At 59.7% G+C, this 13,782-nt stretch overlaps 2 protein-coding genes across 12 annotated transcripts in view; one reads left to right on the top strand and one right to left on the bottom strand.

The window, feature by feature from the left end:
• Positions 1–11,003, top strand: part of MRTFA (myocardin related transcription factor A) — a 216,482-nt gene extending 205,479 nt beyond the window's left edge. For 6 of the 8 annotated variants that reach the window (XM_045465933.1, XM_045465929.1, XM_045465936.1 and 3 more), the window contains 6 exons: positions 1,878–2,131; positions 2,309–2,480; positions 3,653–4,657; positions 5,574–5,738; positions 6,044–6,104; positions 9,521–11,003. In XM_045465933.1, coding sequence (XP_045321889.1) covers positions 1,878–2,131; positions 2,309–2,480; positions 3,653–4,657; positions 5,574–5,738; positions 6,044–6,104; positions 9,521–10,038 — 2,175 coding nt within the window. In that variant the 3' untranslated portion in view covers positions 10,039–11,003. The remainder of the gene's footprint in view (positions 1–1,877; positions 2,132–2,308; positions 2,481–3,652; positions 4,658–5,573; positions 5,739–6,043; positions 6,105–9,520) is intronic. The other 2 variants (XM_045465930.1, XM_045465935.1) reach the window with 1 other exon arrangement.
• Positions 11,004–11,138: 135 nt separating this feature from the next.
• Positions 11,139–13,782, bottom strand: part of SGSM3 (small G protein signaling modulator 3) — a 47,524-nt gene continuing 44,880 nt past the window's right edge. For 3 of the 4 annotated variants that reach the window (XM_045465939.1, XM_045465938.1, XM_045465941.1), the window contains 7 exons: positions 13,550–13,702; positions 13,312–13,382; positions 13,134–13,182; positions 12,972–13,057; positions 12,137–12,259; positions 11,961–12,021; positions 11,139–11,707 (listed from right to left, as the gene is read on the bottom strand). In XM_045465939.1, the coding sequence (XP_045321895.1) occupies positions 11,627–11,707; positions 11,961–12,021; positions 12,137–12,259; positions 12,972–13,057; positions 13,134–13,182; positions 13,312–13,382; positions 13,550–13,702 (624 nt within the window). In that variant the 3' untranslated portion in view covers positions 11,139–11,626. The remainder of the gene's footprint in view (positions 11,708–11,960; positions 12,022–12,136; positions 12,260–12,971; positions 13,058–13,133; positions 13,183–13,311; positions 13,383–13,549; positions 13,703–13,782) is intronic. The other variant, XM_045465940.1, reaches the window with a different exon arrangement.

The raw sequence follows: 13,782 nt of genomic DNA, 5'->3' as shown, positions 1-13,782 counted from the left end.
CAACCCCTCTGGTCTACTGACACCACATGAGGCAGTAATCGAAGTCTGCTCTAGGAGTGACAAAACTGAGAAGGGAAATAATGGGCGCCAGGTCACACAGGGGCTGCTTTGGGCTTTTTTTTTTTTTTTTTTTTTAAGATTTTATTTTATTTATTTATTTATTTATTTTAAATTTTCAACGTTTATTTATTTTTGGGACAGAGAGAGACAGAGTATGAACGGGGGAGGGGCAGAGAGAGAGGGAGACGCAGAATCGGAAACAGGCTCCAGGCTCTGAGCCATCAGCCCAGAGCCTGACGCGGGGCTCGAACTCACGGACCGCGAGATCGTGACCTGGCTGAAGTCGGACGCTTAACCGACTGCGCCACCCAGGCGCCCCTAAGATTTTATTTTTAAGTAATCTCTACACCCAACATGGGGCTTGAACCCATGACCCCAAGATTAAGAGTTGCATGCTCAACCAACTGAGCCAGCCAGGTGCCCCGGGGCATTTTCTGTTCTCTTCCTCCAAGACCTGACCTAACATGTCTGGGGGGCAAGGCTGACCACCAATCCCCAAGACACCTCCTGGGGGACCTTGGTGTGGGGGACACCGTGTGGGGCACTGAGGTTCATGGAGCTCAGCAGCCCCATGACCCAGGGTCCGTCCTCCCTGTCCCACAGAGCCTCCTACTTCAGGGTCTCCGGGATTTCGCTCTAGACTGCTGCCTCTCCACGCCTGCACCTCTGCTCTCCCCCTCAACCCCGGGGCAGCTTCCCTTCCTTCCTGCCCCACCTGCTTCTCCCTCTCATCTTACCATCTGCCGCCCGACACACACGCTGCCCTGGCTGGGAGCCAGCCGTGTGCCTCTGCTGCTGCTCCCAGCCTGGGAGCCATCCAGGATCCCATTCCCTCACTGGAGCCGAGTCCTTGCTGTGCCTCCGGCTGCTACCTTTTTGTTCATGGGGCTCCCTGGTGACCTCCTGTGTGGTGTCCCCACCCTGTGTGCACCATCTCTGCCAAGCCCCCCGAGGCCCTGCTGCTGGCAGGAAGTTTCAAGTGTGTGGCTTCCCCATCCCAGAGGAGTCAGTGAACTGCCCCACTAGGGTCGCAGTGCCCAGGCCGTTTGTTCTTCCGGGTGCCTCTCACCTCTGGGGTCTATTCCTGGTGGCCACAGATGTCAGAGTTTTTCCCCCAAAAACCCACCTCAAGCCTGTTCCTTATCGCACAATTGGTGCCTTTCTTTATCCATACACATTTGAAAGAACAGCGTAAATCTATTTGTCTCCCCTTCCTCTTTTTTTTTTTTTTTTTTTTTTTAATTTTTTTTTTTTTCAACGTTTATTTATTTTTGGGACAGAGAGAGACAGAGCATGAACGGGGGAGGGGCAGAGAGAGAGGGAGACACAGAATCGGAAACAGGCTCCAGGCTCTGAGCCATCAGCCCAGAGCCTGACGCGGGGCTCGAACTCATGGACCGCGAGATCGTGACCTGGCTGAAGTCGGACGCTTAACCGACTGCGCCACCCAGGCGCCCCTGTCTCCCCTTCCTCTTGCGCGGGGGCTTCCTCGGCCTTGTGGGCTGGCTCCCAGCCCCCAGCGCTCGGGGTGACACGTCTCCTAAAGTACCTGATGTGGAGGCTGTGAGCTCCATCCACCAGCTGTTTGGTACTTTGTTGTGTTTACTCTTAGCTGGAGGTCATGGTGACGTCTGCATTTGGTTGATTAGTCTCCAGGTCAGAGGCTCTTTTAAGAAAGAGGGGCTGTGCCCGGCCTCCCCGCTGGCACGCTTGTGGCCACTGATGAGGCCGCGGTCCGGTAGCGGGGGAGTGGACGGGTCCTTCTCAGAAGCCCGACGCTGCCCCCTGATGGCGCCTGCTGTCTCCTCTGCCCTCAGCAAAGCCAACCCAAGTCTGCCAGTGAGAAGTCGCAGCGCAGCAAGAAAGCCAAGGAGCTGAAGCCAAAGGTGAAGAAGCTCAAGTATCACCAGTACATCCCCCCGGACCAAAAGCAGGACAAGGGGGCGCCCGCCATGGACTCCTCCTATGCCAAGATCCTGCAGCAGCAGCAGCTCTTCCTCCAGCTCCAGATCCTCAACCAGCAGCAGCAGCAGCACTATAACTACCAGACCATCCTGCCCGCCCCGCCAAAGTAGGAACCCGCTCGCCACCATCACCCCTACCCCGCCCGACTGGCCGACGCCGGGCCTGGTGCGGGTGAACCCAGATCCTTAAGGAGGCTTTGTTCCGGATCCTCACGCCCCGCACCCGTCTCTGCCCCAAGGGTGATGCTGGCCAGGCTCTCATCGCTACCTTTCCTTCTTCTCAGGCCTGCAGGTGAGGCTCCGGGAAGCGGCGGGGCCCCCCCGATACGCAGCCTCTCCACTACCGGTAGCGGCTCCAGCTCGGGTGCTCCTGGTCCCAGTGGGTTGGCACGTCAGAACAGCACCTCACTGACTGGCAAGCCGGGAGCCCTGCCTGCCAACCTGGATGACATGAAGGTAGGTGGGCGAGCCCTTCCTGCTGGGACACTGGGACCACCGCCAGGCTGGCCTTCCCCCTGGGGTCTGGCCTAGTGTTTCTATGTGGGGAAAGCAGCCGGTGTAAGACCCACGGCGGTGGTAGGCGGAGCAGAGCTCCGGACTCCGGTCTCCTCCAGCAGAGGCCCTTAGAACCTGCTCCAAGGCTCGCCTGGCCCTGGTCATCGTGATATCTGCCTTGTCATCACAGTCCTTACCATTAAGTACCGCAGCCGGCGTCTGTCTAGGGCCTTGGGGCTTACCAAGCCTGTTTATATGACTGCTCTTCCTTCGCCTTTGCCGTGTGGCATGAGAAATAGGGACTGTCCCCACTGCCTCGGGATGAGCACGTGGAGGTGTTGAGGGCAGAGGAGCTCGTCGGAGGTCTCAGACCCGGCCGATGGCAGAGCCAGGATTCAAATGTGGGGCCGCCGACTTCAATTCCCCACCTTTTCTACTTTGTCTGTTAGCGCCCCACTGAATGTGCCGCACACACGTGGTTCTTCTGCCTGGGAAAATAGTTTGGGGCTTGGGACACTGGCCCTGCTCGTGTCCTGGGACCTCAGAGGGTGGGTCATGCTCAGGGCCTGGCCTGTTTCTTCTGCCCTGATCAGAAGATGGAACAGACCAAACTCTCCCTGGAGAGTTTGTCCTCAGAAGCAGACCAGCCCCTCCCGAGTCATGATCCGACCCCAGTAAGATGCAGCCCTCATGTGGGTGGCTAGGCACAGGCTCCAGGGTCCATCAGACCTTGGTTTAACATCTAACTCTGCTGCTTGCTGGGTGAGATCTGGAAGTCATTTTACTTTTGTGGTCTGTTTTCTCACCTGTAAAATCGAGTTGGTTCAATTAAGTATTTAATTGAGCACCAGGTACTACGCTGGGGCTGGGGACAGCTGAGGGACCATCGTGCCCAGATGGAGGAGGATGGGCCCAGGACACACACACACACACACACACACACACACACACACACACGTCTTACCCTCCAGGCTGTGGGAGGGGCAGGGGCTCCTGTATCTGAAGTACCAGCGGGACCCAGATGAATGAATCTGGTGGACAAAAGGCTCGTCCTTCCCACCTCCCCGACTGCCCTCCTGCCTGGACCCAGTTCTCTGTGTCGCTCTGCGGCCCTGACTCTCGGCCCCTTGCAGGTGGCGGAGCTGAAGCAGGAGCTAAAGCTGCGGTCACTGCCCGTCTCAGGCACCAAGACAGACCTGATCGAGCGCCTGCGTGCATACCAGGAACAAGTCAGCCCTGCCCCAGGAGCCCCCAAGGGCCCTGCCGCCCCCTCCATCTTGCCCAAGGCTGGTGAGGTGGTGGTCGCCTTCCCGGCCACCCGGCTAAGCACAGGGCCTGCCCTGGTGGCGGCGGGCCTGGCCCCGGCTGAGGTGGTGGTGGCCACAGTGACCGGTAACGGAGTGGTGAAATTTGGCAGCACGGGCTCTACACCCCCCGTGTCTCCCACCCCCTCAGAGCGCTCACTGCTCAGCACGGGCGATGAGAACTCCACACCCGGGGACACCTTTGGAGAGATGGTGACGTCGCCACTGACCCAGCTCACCCTCCAGGCCTCACCGCTGCAGATCCTCGTGAAGGAGGAGGGCCCCCGGCCCGGGTCCTGCTGCCGGAGCCCCGGGGTGCGGGCCGAGCTGGAGGGGCGTGACAAGGACCAGATGCTGCAGGAAAAGGACAAGCAGATCGAGGAGCTGACCCGCATGCTGCGCCAGAAACAGCAGCTCGTGGAGTGGCTGAGGCTGCAGCTGGAGCAGGAGAAGCGGGCGCAGCAGCCCGGCCCCGCCCCCGCCCCCCTCAGCACCCCAGTGAAGCAGGAAAACAGCTTCTCCAGCTGCCAGCTGAGCCGGCAGCCCCCAGGTCCCGCACACCCCTTCAGCCCCAGCCTGGCGGCCCCCACTGCCCACCACGCGGACGCTTGTCCCCTGGTGGCCCCAGCCGTGGTGGTGAAGCAGGAAGCCGTGCTGCCGGAGCCTGAGCCAGCCCCCGCTCCCCAGCTGCTGCTGGGCCCACAGGGCCCCAGCGTCCTCAGGGGGGTCACACCTCCCACCCTCATCACCGACTCCACAGGGACCCACCTTGTCCTCACCGTGACCAATAAGAACGTGGACAGCCCCGGCCTGGCCGGCGGGAGCCCCCAGCAGGTACCTGGGTGGAGGAGGGGCAGGGGCTGGGGGAGACCGTGAAGATGCTCCGGTGACAGCCCCGTTGACCAGGCGCCCCCATGGCTGGGCAGACTGGGCTGGTTTCCCTTCAACTTCCACTCGATCCTCTAAAATGAGGGGTCACCATCCCCATGTCACCAAGGACGGGTACTGGGACTTGGGAAGATTAAGGGGGCTGCCCAGGACCCCAGAGCCATGAGGGTGGAGCCATCAGGGACTGCCCAGCTCTGGACCTGGGCAGCCCCCGCCCAGGCCAGACACCATGCCTGCCTCTGCTCCGTAGGGGTGGGACAGGCCCCGGTGAGGGTCAGGGAAGCCCTTGCCTGGGAGAGGCCGAGCCTGCTGCTAGCCCTACTCCCCTCCCGCGCCCAGAGAAGACAGCTGTCCCCCACTAAGCTGTGCTGGCAGCCAGCTCCCTGCTGCAGCCACCCTCACAGCCCAGACCCTCCACCCTGGCCGGTCCAAAGGTGAGGCTGCTTTAGGCTTCGCGTGGCTTCTCGGCCCTGCAGAGCTCTGGGGCGGAGGAGAGGACAGTGACAGGAACCAGGCACCTCAGGATGGGAGACCGAGGCCCCTGAGCAGCCTCAGGCAGACAAGGAGGAGAGGCTGAAGGAGCCCAGAACCCCTCCTTTCCCAGGTGGCTGGTACCAAACCCACGTGGCCAGTGGCCTCATGTCTACCCCACCTTCTGCAGGGTCAGAGGTCAGGGCTTCCCCCATCCCCTATCCTTTTCTGCCCCGATGGCTTCCATGCAGGCTTCCTAAAAGCCAGGGCAGCTAACAAGTTGTCCCGGCCCAGAAGGTAGGCGCCCCTGCCTTGCCCTCCCGGATTGTGCAGGGCCCTGGGCCTCCTTTCCTCATGCCGTCACCGGTTCTCTCACTGTTCTCCTGTCCAGCCCTTGTCCCAGCCTGGTTCTCCGGCAGCCCCTGGCCCACCAGCCCAGATGGACCCAGAGCACCCATCACAGCCCCTCTTTGGGACCCCCACTTCTCTGCTGAAGAAGGAGCCGCCTGGCTATGAGGAAGCTGTGAGCCAACAGCCCAGACAGCAGGTGAAGAAGGTAGACTGGGGCCTGGCCAGGGTGGGGGGCTGCCTGGGCTGCTGGGCTGGGCTCCTACAATCCCCCCCACCAAGCCCAGCTGGAGGATAGGGGCAGGCAGGAGTGGGTGTTACAGGGTCAGAGTGGGCCTTGCGGGGCCGGGGGCAGAATGAGCGAGCTCTGGGAGCCTGAGCACAGGCCGGTGGACTCGGCAGGTTTGGCTGCTGGCTCAAGGGCAGAAGGAAGGGGCTCTGCCCTGAGCCAGGCTGGGAGCCTCCTGTTCTAGATTGTCATCTTTTTTTTTTTTTTGCTATTTTGTTTTACAGGAAAATGGTTCCTCCAGCCAGCAGATGGATGACCTATTTGACATTCTTATTCAGAGTGGAGGTAAAGCCCAGACTCCCGAGCTGCCTCCCAGCCAACCTTCTCCTTTCTTCAAAGGTTGTTTTCAGTCCTGGGGTGGTTGATTTATTGATTTTTGTCTAGTTATGGAAAGGACACTTAATGGACGAAAGGCCCCATAGTTTGGATGTAACAACAGCTGAGACACATCCCATCTCCATGGCTTGGGCAGGAACCAGCCAGGGGATGCAGCCCTCAAGTAGCAGTGCTTTACCCCAGCACCCACCGCGTGGTGGGCACTGTCCCCGCAGCATGGGGTGTAGTGATGAGCAAAACGGAGACGTTTGCCTTTGCACGGTCTAGTGTGAGGAGAGGCATCGTAGACGAGTGAGTTCTATCACGTGTGAGGAGTAAATACTATGGAAAGTCGGGGGCGGGGAGGGTCTGAGGTGCCCGAGAGCGGTTGGGTTGGCCTTGTTGAGCTCCCTGGGGGGCACCCGTGAGGCCAGGTGTGTTGGAGGAGCGGCATGAGCGCAGGAGGGAGAGGAGGGGGAGGAGGTGCACGTCGGGGCAGAGCACGAGCCCTCACGGGCGCCGAGCAGGACTTGGGCTCTGGATGAAGTCAAGTGGAGGGCTGTTCCAGCTGGAAGGGCAGCTGTGGGAATCCAGGTGAGGCCAGGGGGCCTGGGTCAGGCTGTGGTAGGGAAGTGGAGAAGCACCTGAGTGTGGGTGTATTTTAGAGAGCTAGTTGCTTTTCTTACGGACTAGGCATGTGGCGGGATGACAGGAGAGCAGCCATGGACGAGAGGGTATGAAGGGTTCGGCCTGAGTCACCAACCTGCAGCTGCAGGAGTTCGGGGGGAGACGCAGGGGGCGCACTGGGGTGCATCAGTGCGGCCCGTCAGGCTCAGGTGTGTCTCCCGAGACCGCCAAGCAGGGCAGTCTGTCACGTGAAGGCAGGTACTGGGAGTTGTCATCGGGATTGACGTTCAGAGCCAGGAGATCTGGCGAGCAGAGAGGAGGGTGAGGCGGAACCCAGGGGCACGAGCAGGTGACGTCTGGCCGTGGGCAGAGTGGGAGAGTGCCTTCAAGATGGTGAAGTCCTGAAGTCCGGGGCTGTCACCGGGCAGTCAGGGGAGACAGGAACCCAGACCTGGTCACGGGGTTAGCACTGGGTGGCCAGTGGTGGCCTCGACCAGGGCTCCGCAGTGGGACGTGGGCAAGGGCCTGGGGGTGGAGGAGCCAGCTGGTCTGGAGAGCTCTCTGCAGAGGGTTTCCTGCGAAGGGAGCAGAGAGCCAGCCTGTTCGCATGCTGGTGGAGGAGGTCCCTGAGTGCGGGGAGGGCACGGCGCCCGGTGGGAGCTGTGGGAGCTTGTGGAGGTTCTCTGAGGGCTTTCGTGCCGGTGTAGGGAGAGGGTTAGCGAGATGTACTGGTCAAGCAAGAGCTCGGCCATGGAAGGGTACCCTTTAAAATGGTGACTCGTGGGGTCGCCTGGCTGGCTCGGTCTGTGTGGAGCATGTGACCCTTGATCTGGGGGTTGTGAGTTGGAACTTCATGTAGGGTGTAGAGATTACTTTAAGTAATTTATTCTTTTAAAGAATAAAATCTTTTAAAAATAAATAAAATGGTGAATTTTATCTCAAAAAAGAAATCCCACAGAGCTTAATAGCTGTTGTTCCCCTCAAGGTCATGGATTCCTAGGAGCCTCCACAGGTTCTGGAGTCTACAGTGGGGCCTGGGGTACATTTCTAACAAGCACAGGTGGCACTGAGGCGGCTAGGCTGGGCGGTGCTCGCAGGCGGTTGGAGGCTGGTCTAGAGCCCGGGACAGAGGCCTGGGCACAGACAGGGGGAGTTCCTGGGAAAACCGAGATTGTGCCGGAAGCAAAGGGAGGAGGCCAGGCCTTGAGCCCTAGCAGTGAAGAGATGGCAGAGAGAGGGAGCCGGGCGTGCTACCTGCCACCCAAAAAACACACAACTGGCCAGAGCCAGGGCAACTGTGCCGGGGAAGGCCTTTGAACGGGGTGGGTGGGGGCCAGCAGGGCCCCCCGTGGTGGCAGCTGGGGAGACTGAGCTTGGGGAGATCGTCATGCCCAGAGGGGACGGGGGTGGGGAGAAGCCCGGGAGGGCCAGGAGCAAGCCTGGTTTCTGCAGAATTTTTTTTTTTTTTATTGTGGTTAAACACACAGAAAATCTGCCATTCTAATAATTTCAAAATGCACAATTCAGTGGCATTAAATACATTCACAGTGTTGTGCAACCATCACCACCATCCATTTGTAGATCTTTTTCGTCATCCTATACTGACACTTGTTTCCCAGTAGATGGTAACTCCCCCTTCCCCTCCCCCCCAGCCCCTGGTAACCTCTGTTTTCTTTTCTGGCTCTGAATTCGCCTATTCTAGGGAGCTTCGCATCAGTGGAATCCTATATTATTTTGTCCTTTGGTTTCTGGCTTGCCTCACGTGGCAGAATGCCCTCCAGGTTCATCCGTGTTGTAGCAGGTGTCAGAATTTCCTTCCTTTTTGTGGCCGAATGGTAGCCCGCTGTAGGGATAGAGTACGCTGCTCATCTGCTTGTCCACTGATGGACACCTGACTTGTTTCCGCCTTTGGCTGTTGTGAGTACTGCTGCTGTGAACACCGGCCCACTAGCCTGCATGGCTTCTCGCAGCGGCTGCGCCATTTTCATTCACACCAGCCACGCACAAGGTTTCGGACTGGTCTACATCCTCACCAACACTTTGGATTTTTTAAAAAAAATAATAGCTGACTTGGTGTGAGGTGGTTATCTTTTTTTTTTCCTTTTTAAGTTTATTTATTTTGAGAGAGGGAGAGAATCCCAAGCAGACTCTGTGCCGAGAGCACAGAGCCCCAGCGTAGGGCTTGAACTCATGAACTGTGAGATCATCATGACCTGAGCCAAAATCAAGAGTCGGACACTTAACCCACTGGGCCACCCAGGCGCCCCAAGGTGGTGTCTCCTTATACTTTTGACGTGCCTTTCCCCTAGTGACTAATGAGGTTGAGCATCTTTTCCTGTCCTTACGGGTCCTTTGCAGATCTTGTGGGGTCTCTGCCTTCGGTTCCTTGGGGTTGAGTTGTAGTTCTTCACTCTGGATGTGACCCATCAGATACATGGTGTGTGGACATTTCCTCCCATTCCACGGACTGTCTTTTCTCGTGATGGTCTTTTCAACGCACAAAAGTTTTAAATTTTTATATGGTCCAGTGTGTGTATTTTTGTTGTTACCTGTGTTTTTGGTGTCACAACCAAGAAATCGTTGACAAGTCCAGTGAAGATTTCGCATTTCCCTCTAAGAGTTTTGTAGTTTAAGCTCCTGAATTTAGACCTTTGACCCATCTGGAGTTAACCTTTGTATGTGGTATAAAGTCGGGCCAGCTTCGGGTCCTGATTGATCAGGCCTGGTTTCTGACATCCCTTCACTTTCTTGCTTGGCAGAAATCTCAGCAGATTTCAAGGAGCCACCACCATCCCTACCAGGGAAAGAGAAGCCCCCCTCGACAGCAACCTGCGGGTCGCCCCTGGCCGCACCGTCCCCACCCTCCGCCGAGCTCCCCCAGGCCACGCCACCTCCCTCAGGCTCACCTGCCCTCCCTGGGCGCCTGGAGGACTTCCTGGAGAGCAGCACGGGGCTGCCCCTGCTGACCAGCGGGCACGAGGGGCCAGAGCCCCTCTCCCTCATTGACGACCTCCACAGCCAGATGCTGAGCAGCTCTGCTATCCTGGACCACCCCCCCTCGCCCATGGACACCTCGGAATTGCACTTTGCCCCCGAGCCCAGCAGCGTGGGCCTGGACCTGGCTGACGGCCACTTGGACAGCATGGACTGGCTGGAGCTGTCGTCGGGAGGCCCCGTGCTCAGCCTGGCCCCGCTCGGCACCACCACCCCCAGCCTCTTCTCCACGGACTTCCTCGATGGTCACGACTTGCAACTCCACTGGGATTCCTGCTTGTAGCTCTCGGGCTGCAGGGCCAGGATGGGAGGGGCTGGAAGCTGGGGAGAGCCTGATCCCACCTCTGTGTGGTCGTGAGTCCTGACAATCATAGGCTCTGCTCTCCCCGCCCCAGGAGGCTGGAGCAGGCCGTGCCGCCCCCTGGCTCAGACTCACCAAGGAGACAGGCTGCCAAGGAGCAGCTTTGGTCTAACCCCAGAGTTCAGGAGGCCTGGACAGGCCAGGGCCGTTCTATTGACCTCCTTTTGTGAGGTCGGAGGTGCAGTCTGGCTGCAGTTGGCTCAGGCAGGCGAGGCCCAGGGTCACTCTCTTTCCTTCTAGTCCCCTTTCCCTATGAGGGAAGAAACCAGCTTGGGCCTCTACCTCCCCATCCCCTCGATGCCAACCCCAGGGTCCCAGGCTTCTGGGAGGGGAGCCCCTTGCCATTTTAGTGTCTTGGTGTAGTGTAACCATTTAACGGTTGGTGGCAAACGTTTCCTGTACAGGTGTATATACCTCTATATTCTATATCGCCATACATATATATACATATATTTTTGGGGGCTGGGAGGTGGATTGGAGCTCCCTCCCATCCTGTGCACAATATAGAAGGGCCCAGAGACCACTGCTCCTGGGGTTAGATGCAGCCTTCGTCCGCCCCATCACGCGTGTTTGACATGTAGACACCCTGCCACCGCCTGTGCCCCACCTGTGCCCTGCTCCATACTTGTGCCACAAGGGCAGAGGTGCCTCCTTGGCCACCCGCCCACATTCCGTCCCACTGCCTCATCGCAGCCACCACGGCCCTGGGACGGGAGGTGGCGGGGGGTTGGGGGGGGGGGGGCATCAGCCCTCAAACTGAGGCCTCCTCAGCTCCCTCTGGCCTGTCACTATCATTAATGGGATTAGGGATGGAATCACCAAACCAGTGCTGGGACAGAGGTCGGGAAGCTGTGTGGACTTTTTTAAAATAAAAACAAAAACACTGACTTTGGTCCATTTTTGTTCACTCCACGGAACAGGTGGGTGGTATGGCTGGGTCCTAGGCTTTCTAGATGATTCCAGGAAGGACAGAACCTTGCACATACAGCTGTGGCCCTGGCTGGACAGAAGACAAGAGGTGATTTCTCAAAGACACACTTTATTTACAAACCAAAGAGGCCAGGGAGCCTCTGGCCACCCCCATCCCCTTCCTGAGCAAAAACTGACACAACAGACCTGGCTCTCCACCTCCTCACAAGGTTTTTGGTCGGTACAAACTGTGAAATTGGGGCCTGGGGTCTCTGTAAATGCCTGTGCAGAGCCCTCCCCTGGGTACCGGGAAAAATAGGCTGAGCCCCACCTTCTGCTCCTGCCTCCCACTGTCCTCCCGTGACACTCCTGGGTGCCCCCAGGTGGCGTCCCGCTGTGTCGTGGTGCCTGGCCAGAGCTCCAGTGCGTCTTTCCCTTGACCCCGCAGCTGAGAATGGGCCTGGGCCACCTCAGACCCCATCCCAGAGCAGGCCCAAGACCGGCCAGGACCTTGCTGTTCTCTGCTTGCTTGAGGAGGGGGCTGCTCGGGAGCCGAGTGCCTGGGGGAGGTGTGGGCTTGACGGCCACCGTAGGAGGAGCATCACCCGTCTATGTCCCAGCTGAAGAGGTGGTGCTTCACCAGCATGTCCTGAACACCCTCCTTCAGTGGCTTCTTCTCCTCCTGCACACAGGGACAGTCCCCCATCATGGGCGCACAGGCGCTAGAGCCACGGCAAGGAAAGCCCAAGGCGGCGGGGCCGGAGTGGTTTGTGTAGGTGATGCCGGCACTTGGGGTCCCCACGGGCCCTCCCGCCTCAGCCGGCCCAGAAGCTTTGGGGCGATCTGCCAGCTCAGCTGCCTGGCCTGCCCCACCCCAGGCGGCCCCCAGGCGGGAGGACAGGCTGTGGAGCTGAGGACTGACCCCAGCCACCCACCTCTCTCTTCACAGGAAGTTCCCAGTCCTGCGAGAGGCTGAAGGCGAAGCAGCAGAGAACGCTGGAGGGGAGGGAGGGAGTGGGGAGGCCGTCAGTCTCCCTCAGGGCAGCTCTGCCCCCGCTTCTCCCACCCCAAGCCACGGGGCAGGGCTTCCGAAGCAGGGGCGGGGACTCACCGGAGCTCACATTTGATCTGGACCCAGCCAGGACTGCGCAGGAAAGACCAGGGCTGGTACCACTTCTCCACGGTAGGCAGGCTGGAGCAGAGCACCTCCAGCCACAGGTGCAAGACCTGCTCGCTGGGGACAAGCGGGCAAGAGTGGGCTGCCCACCCCCAGCTGCCTTCCCTGTGCTGTGACCTCACCAGGTGACTGCGCCTTCGCTCTTAGGTCTCTGCGGAGCGCCCTGCTCCCCCACGCTGAGGGACACGCGCAGGGGCCCACCCATCCCCCAGGGCCCCTGTCCCCATGGCCCTTGCTCCCCTCAGCCCTGTCCCGGCTCCCTCCCTCTGTGTCAGACTCCACCACACCTGCTGCACAGGGGCCTCAGCCCTGCCGGTCAGCCCCGGAGTGAGGCCCACAGCCACGTTCTGAGCTCCGGGAGCTTTGCCGCCACAAACCACCCCTCCTCCCACCCTGGCCTGGGTCACAGCAGCCTGGAGGTTGCCCCCTCTGCCAAGTGGCAAATCTAGACACCACACTCACCCTGACCCAGGCCTGGGCCTCACAGATGCCCAAGTTACCCTCAGGCAGGTGCCCCCTCCCTAGTTCTCTGTGGTGGCCTCGTTCCTGGTGAGCCCCCTCACCGGTCACCTTGCTGAAGTGTGTGCCTTCCCCAGCCCACAAAACGATGGCTGGTCTCACACCTGAGGAAGGCCCTTGGCAGCCCGGAAGGCACCCCAGCTGCCTCGTCTGTCCAGCTCACAGGCACCCCGCTGCCCCACAGGCCCACGGCCCAGGCTACCACTCATCTGACAGGACGGTCACTGGCCCGCGGTGGGCAGATACTCACTTGAGTCCCACGCAGATGAGGGAACGGAGCTTGACATCCATCTGTGCGTGTGCAGCGTCATGGGTCACGTTCACAGACTGCACAGCCTGGGAGGGCCCAGCTGTCACTCCGGGGGCTCCAGCTGCCAACCCAGGAGGCCCGCACCACCCTCCACCCACTTACCCGGTAGAGCAGCTCCTCCGGGGTCAAGACTTTGCCATCTTCATCCAACCTGAGGGAGGAACCGAAGCTGCCGTGGCTGCCCTGACATGCAGGGCTCGGGCTGTGCCCACCCCCTCCCCACAAAACCACCAGGAGACCCTGCCAGGAGGACACCAGGCAGGGCGGCTGGGCCTGTTACCTGTACGTCTTACACAGCACCAGGCGTGAATACACCGAGTCAAAGTCTCTCTCCACCTCCCGGCCTGCTGCCTGGGGGTCAAGGTGAGTGTAAGGGACACCAGGATAGGTACCAGATCAAAGTCACAGAGTCCAACCAAGCGCATACTGCCACCCATGAGCTCCTGTGCCAGCTCTATAGGGCCCAAGGAAGGGCTCAAGGAGGACAGTTGGGGACGTGGGTCCAGCCATTGACTTACCTCCTCGATGAACAGCCAAGGGTGGCAGGCACCTCCCAGCAGGGACGGCTTCTTCAGCCCATGTTCAAACAGGGCCTTGAGAGCTGGGCAGAGGGTCCCTCGAACCAAGTCCGTGACCCCCTCTGTCACAGCATCATCCCCCGCGATGGAGTACTGACGGCGGGGGACAGGGTCTGAGAGGCCCCAGTCCCACGCCTGGGGCCAGACACCCCTTCCCCGTCCTCACAGCCACT

The sequence above is a fragment of the Leopardus geoffroyi genome, chromosome B4 (assembly GCF_018350155.1).
Source record: "Leopardus geoffroyi isolate Oge1 chromosome B4, O.geoffroyi_Oge1_pat1.0, whole genome shotgun sequence".
Taxonomy (NCBI): domain Eukaryota; kingdom Metazoa; phylum Chordata; class Mammalia; order Carnivora; family Felidae; genus Leopardus; species Leopardus geoffroyi.
This window is presented reverse-complemented; position numbering and strand designations above follow the sequence as displayed.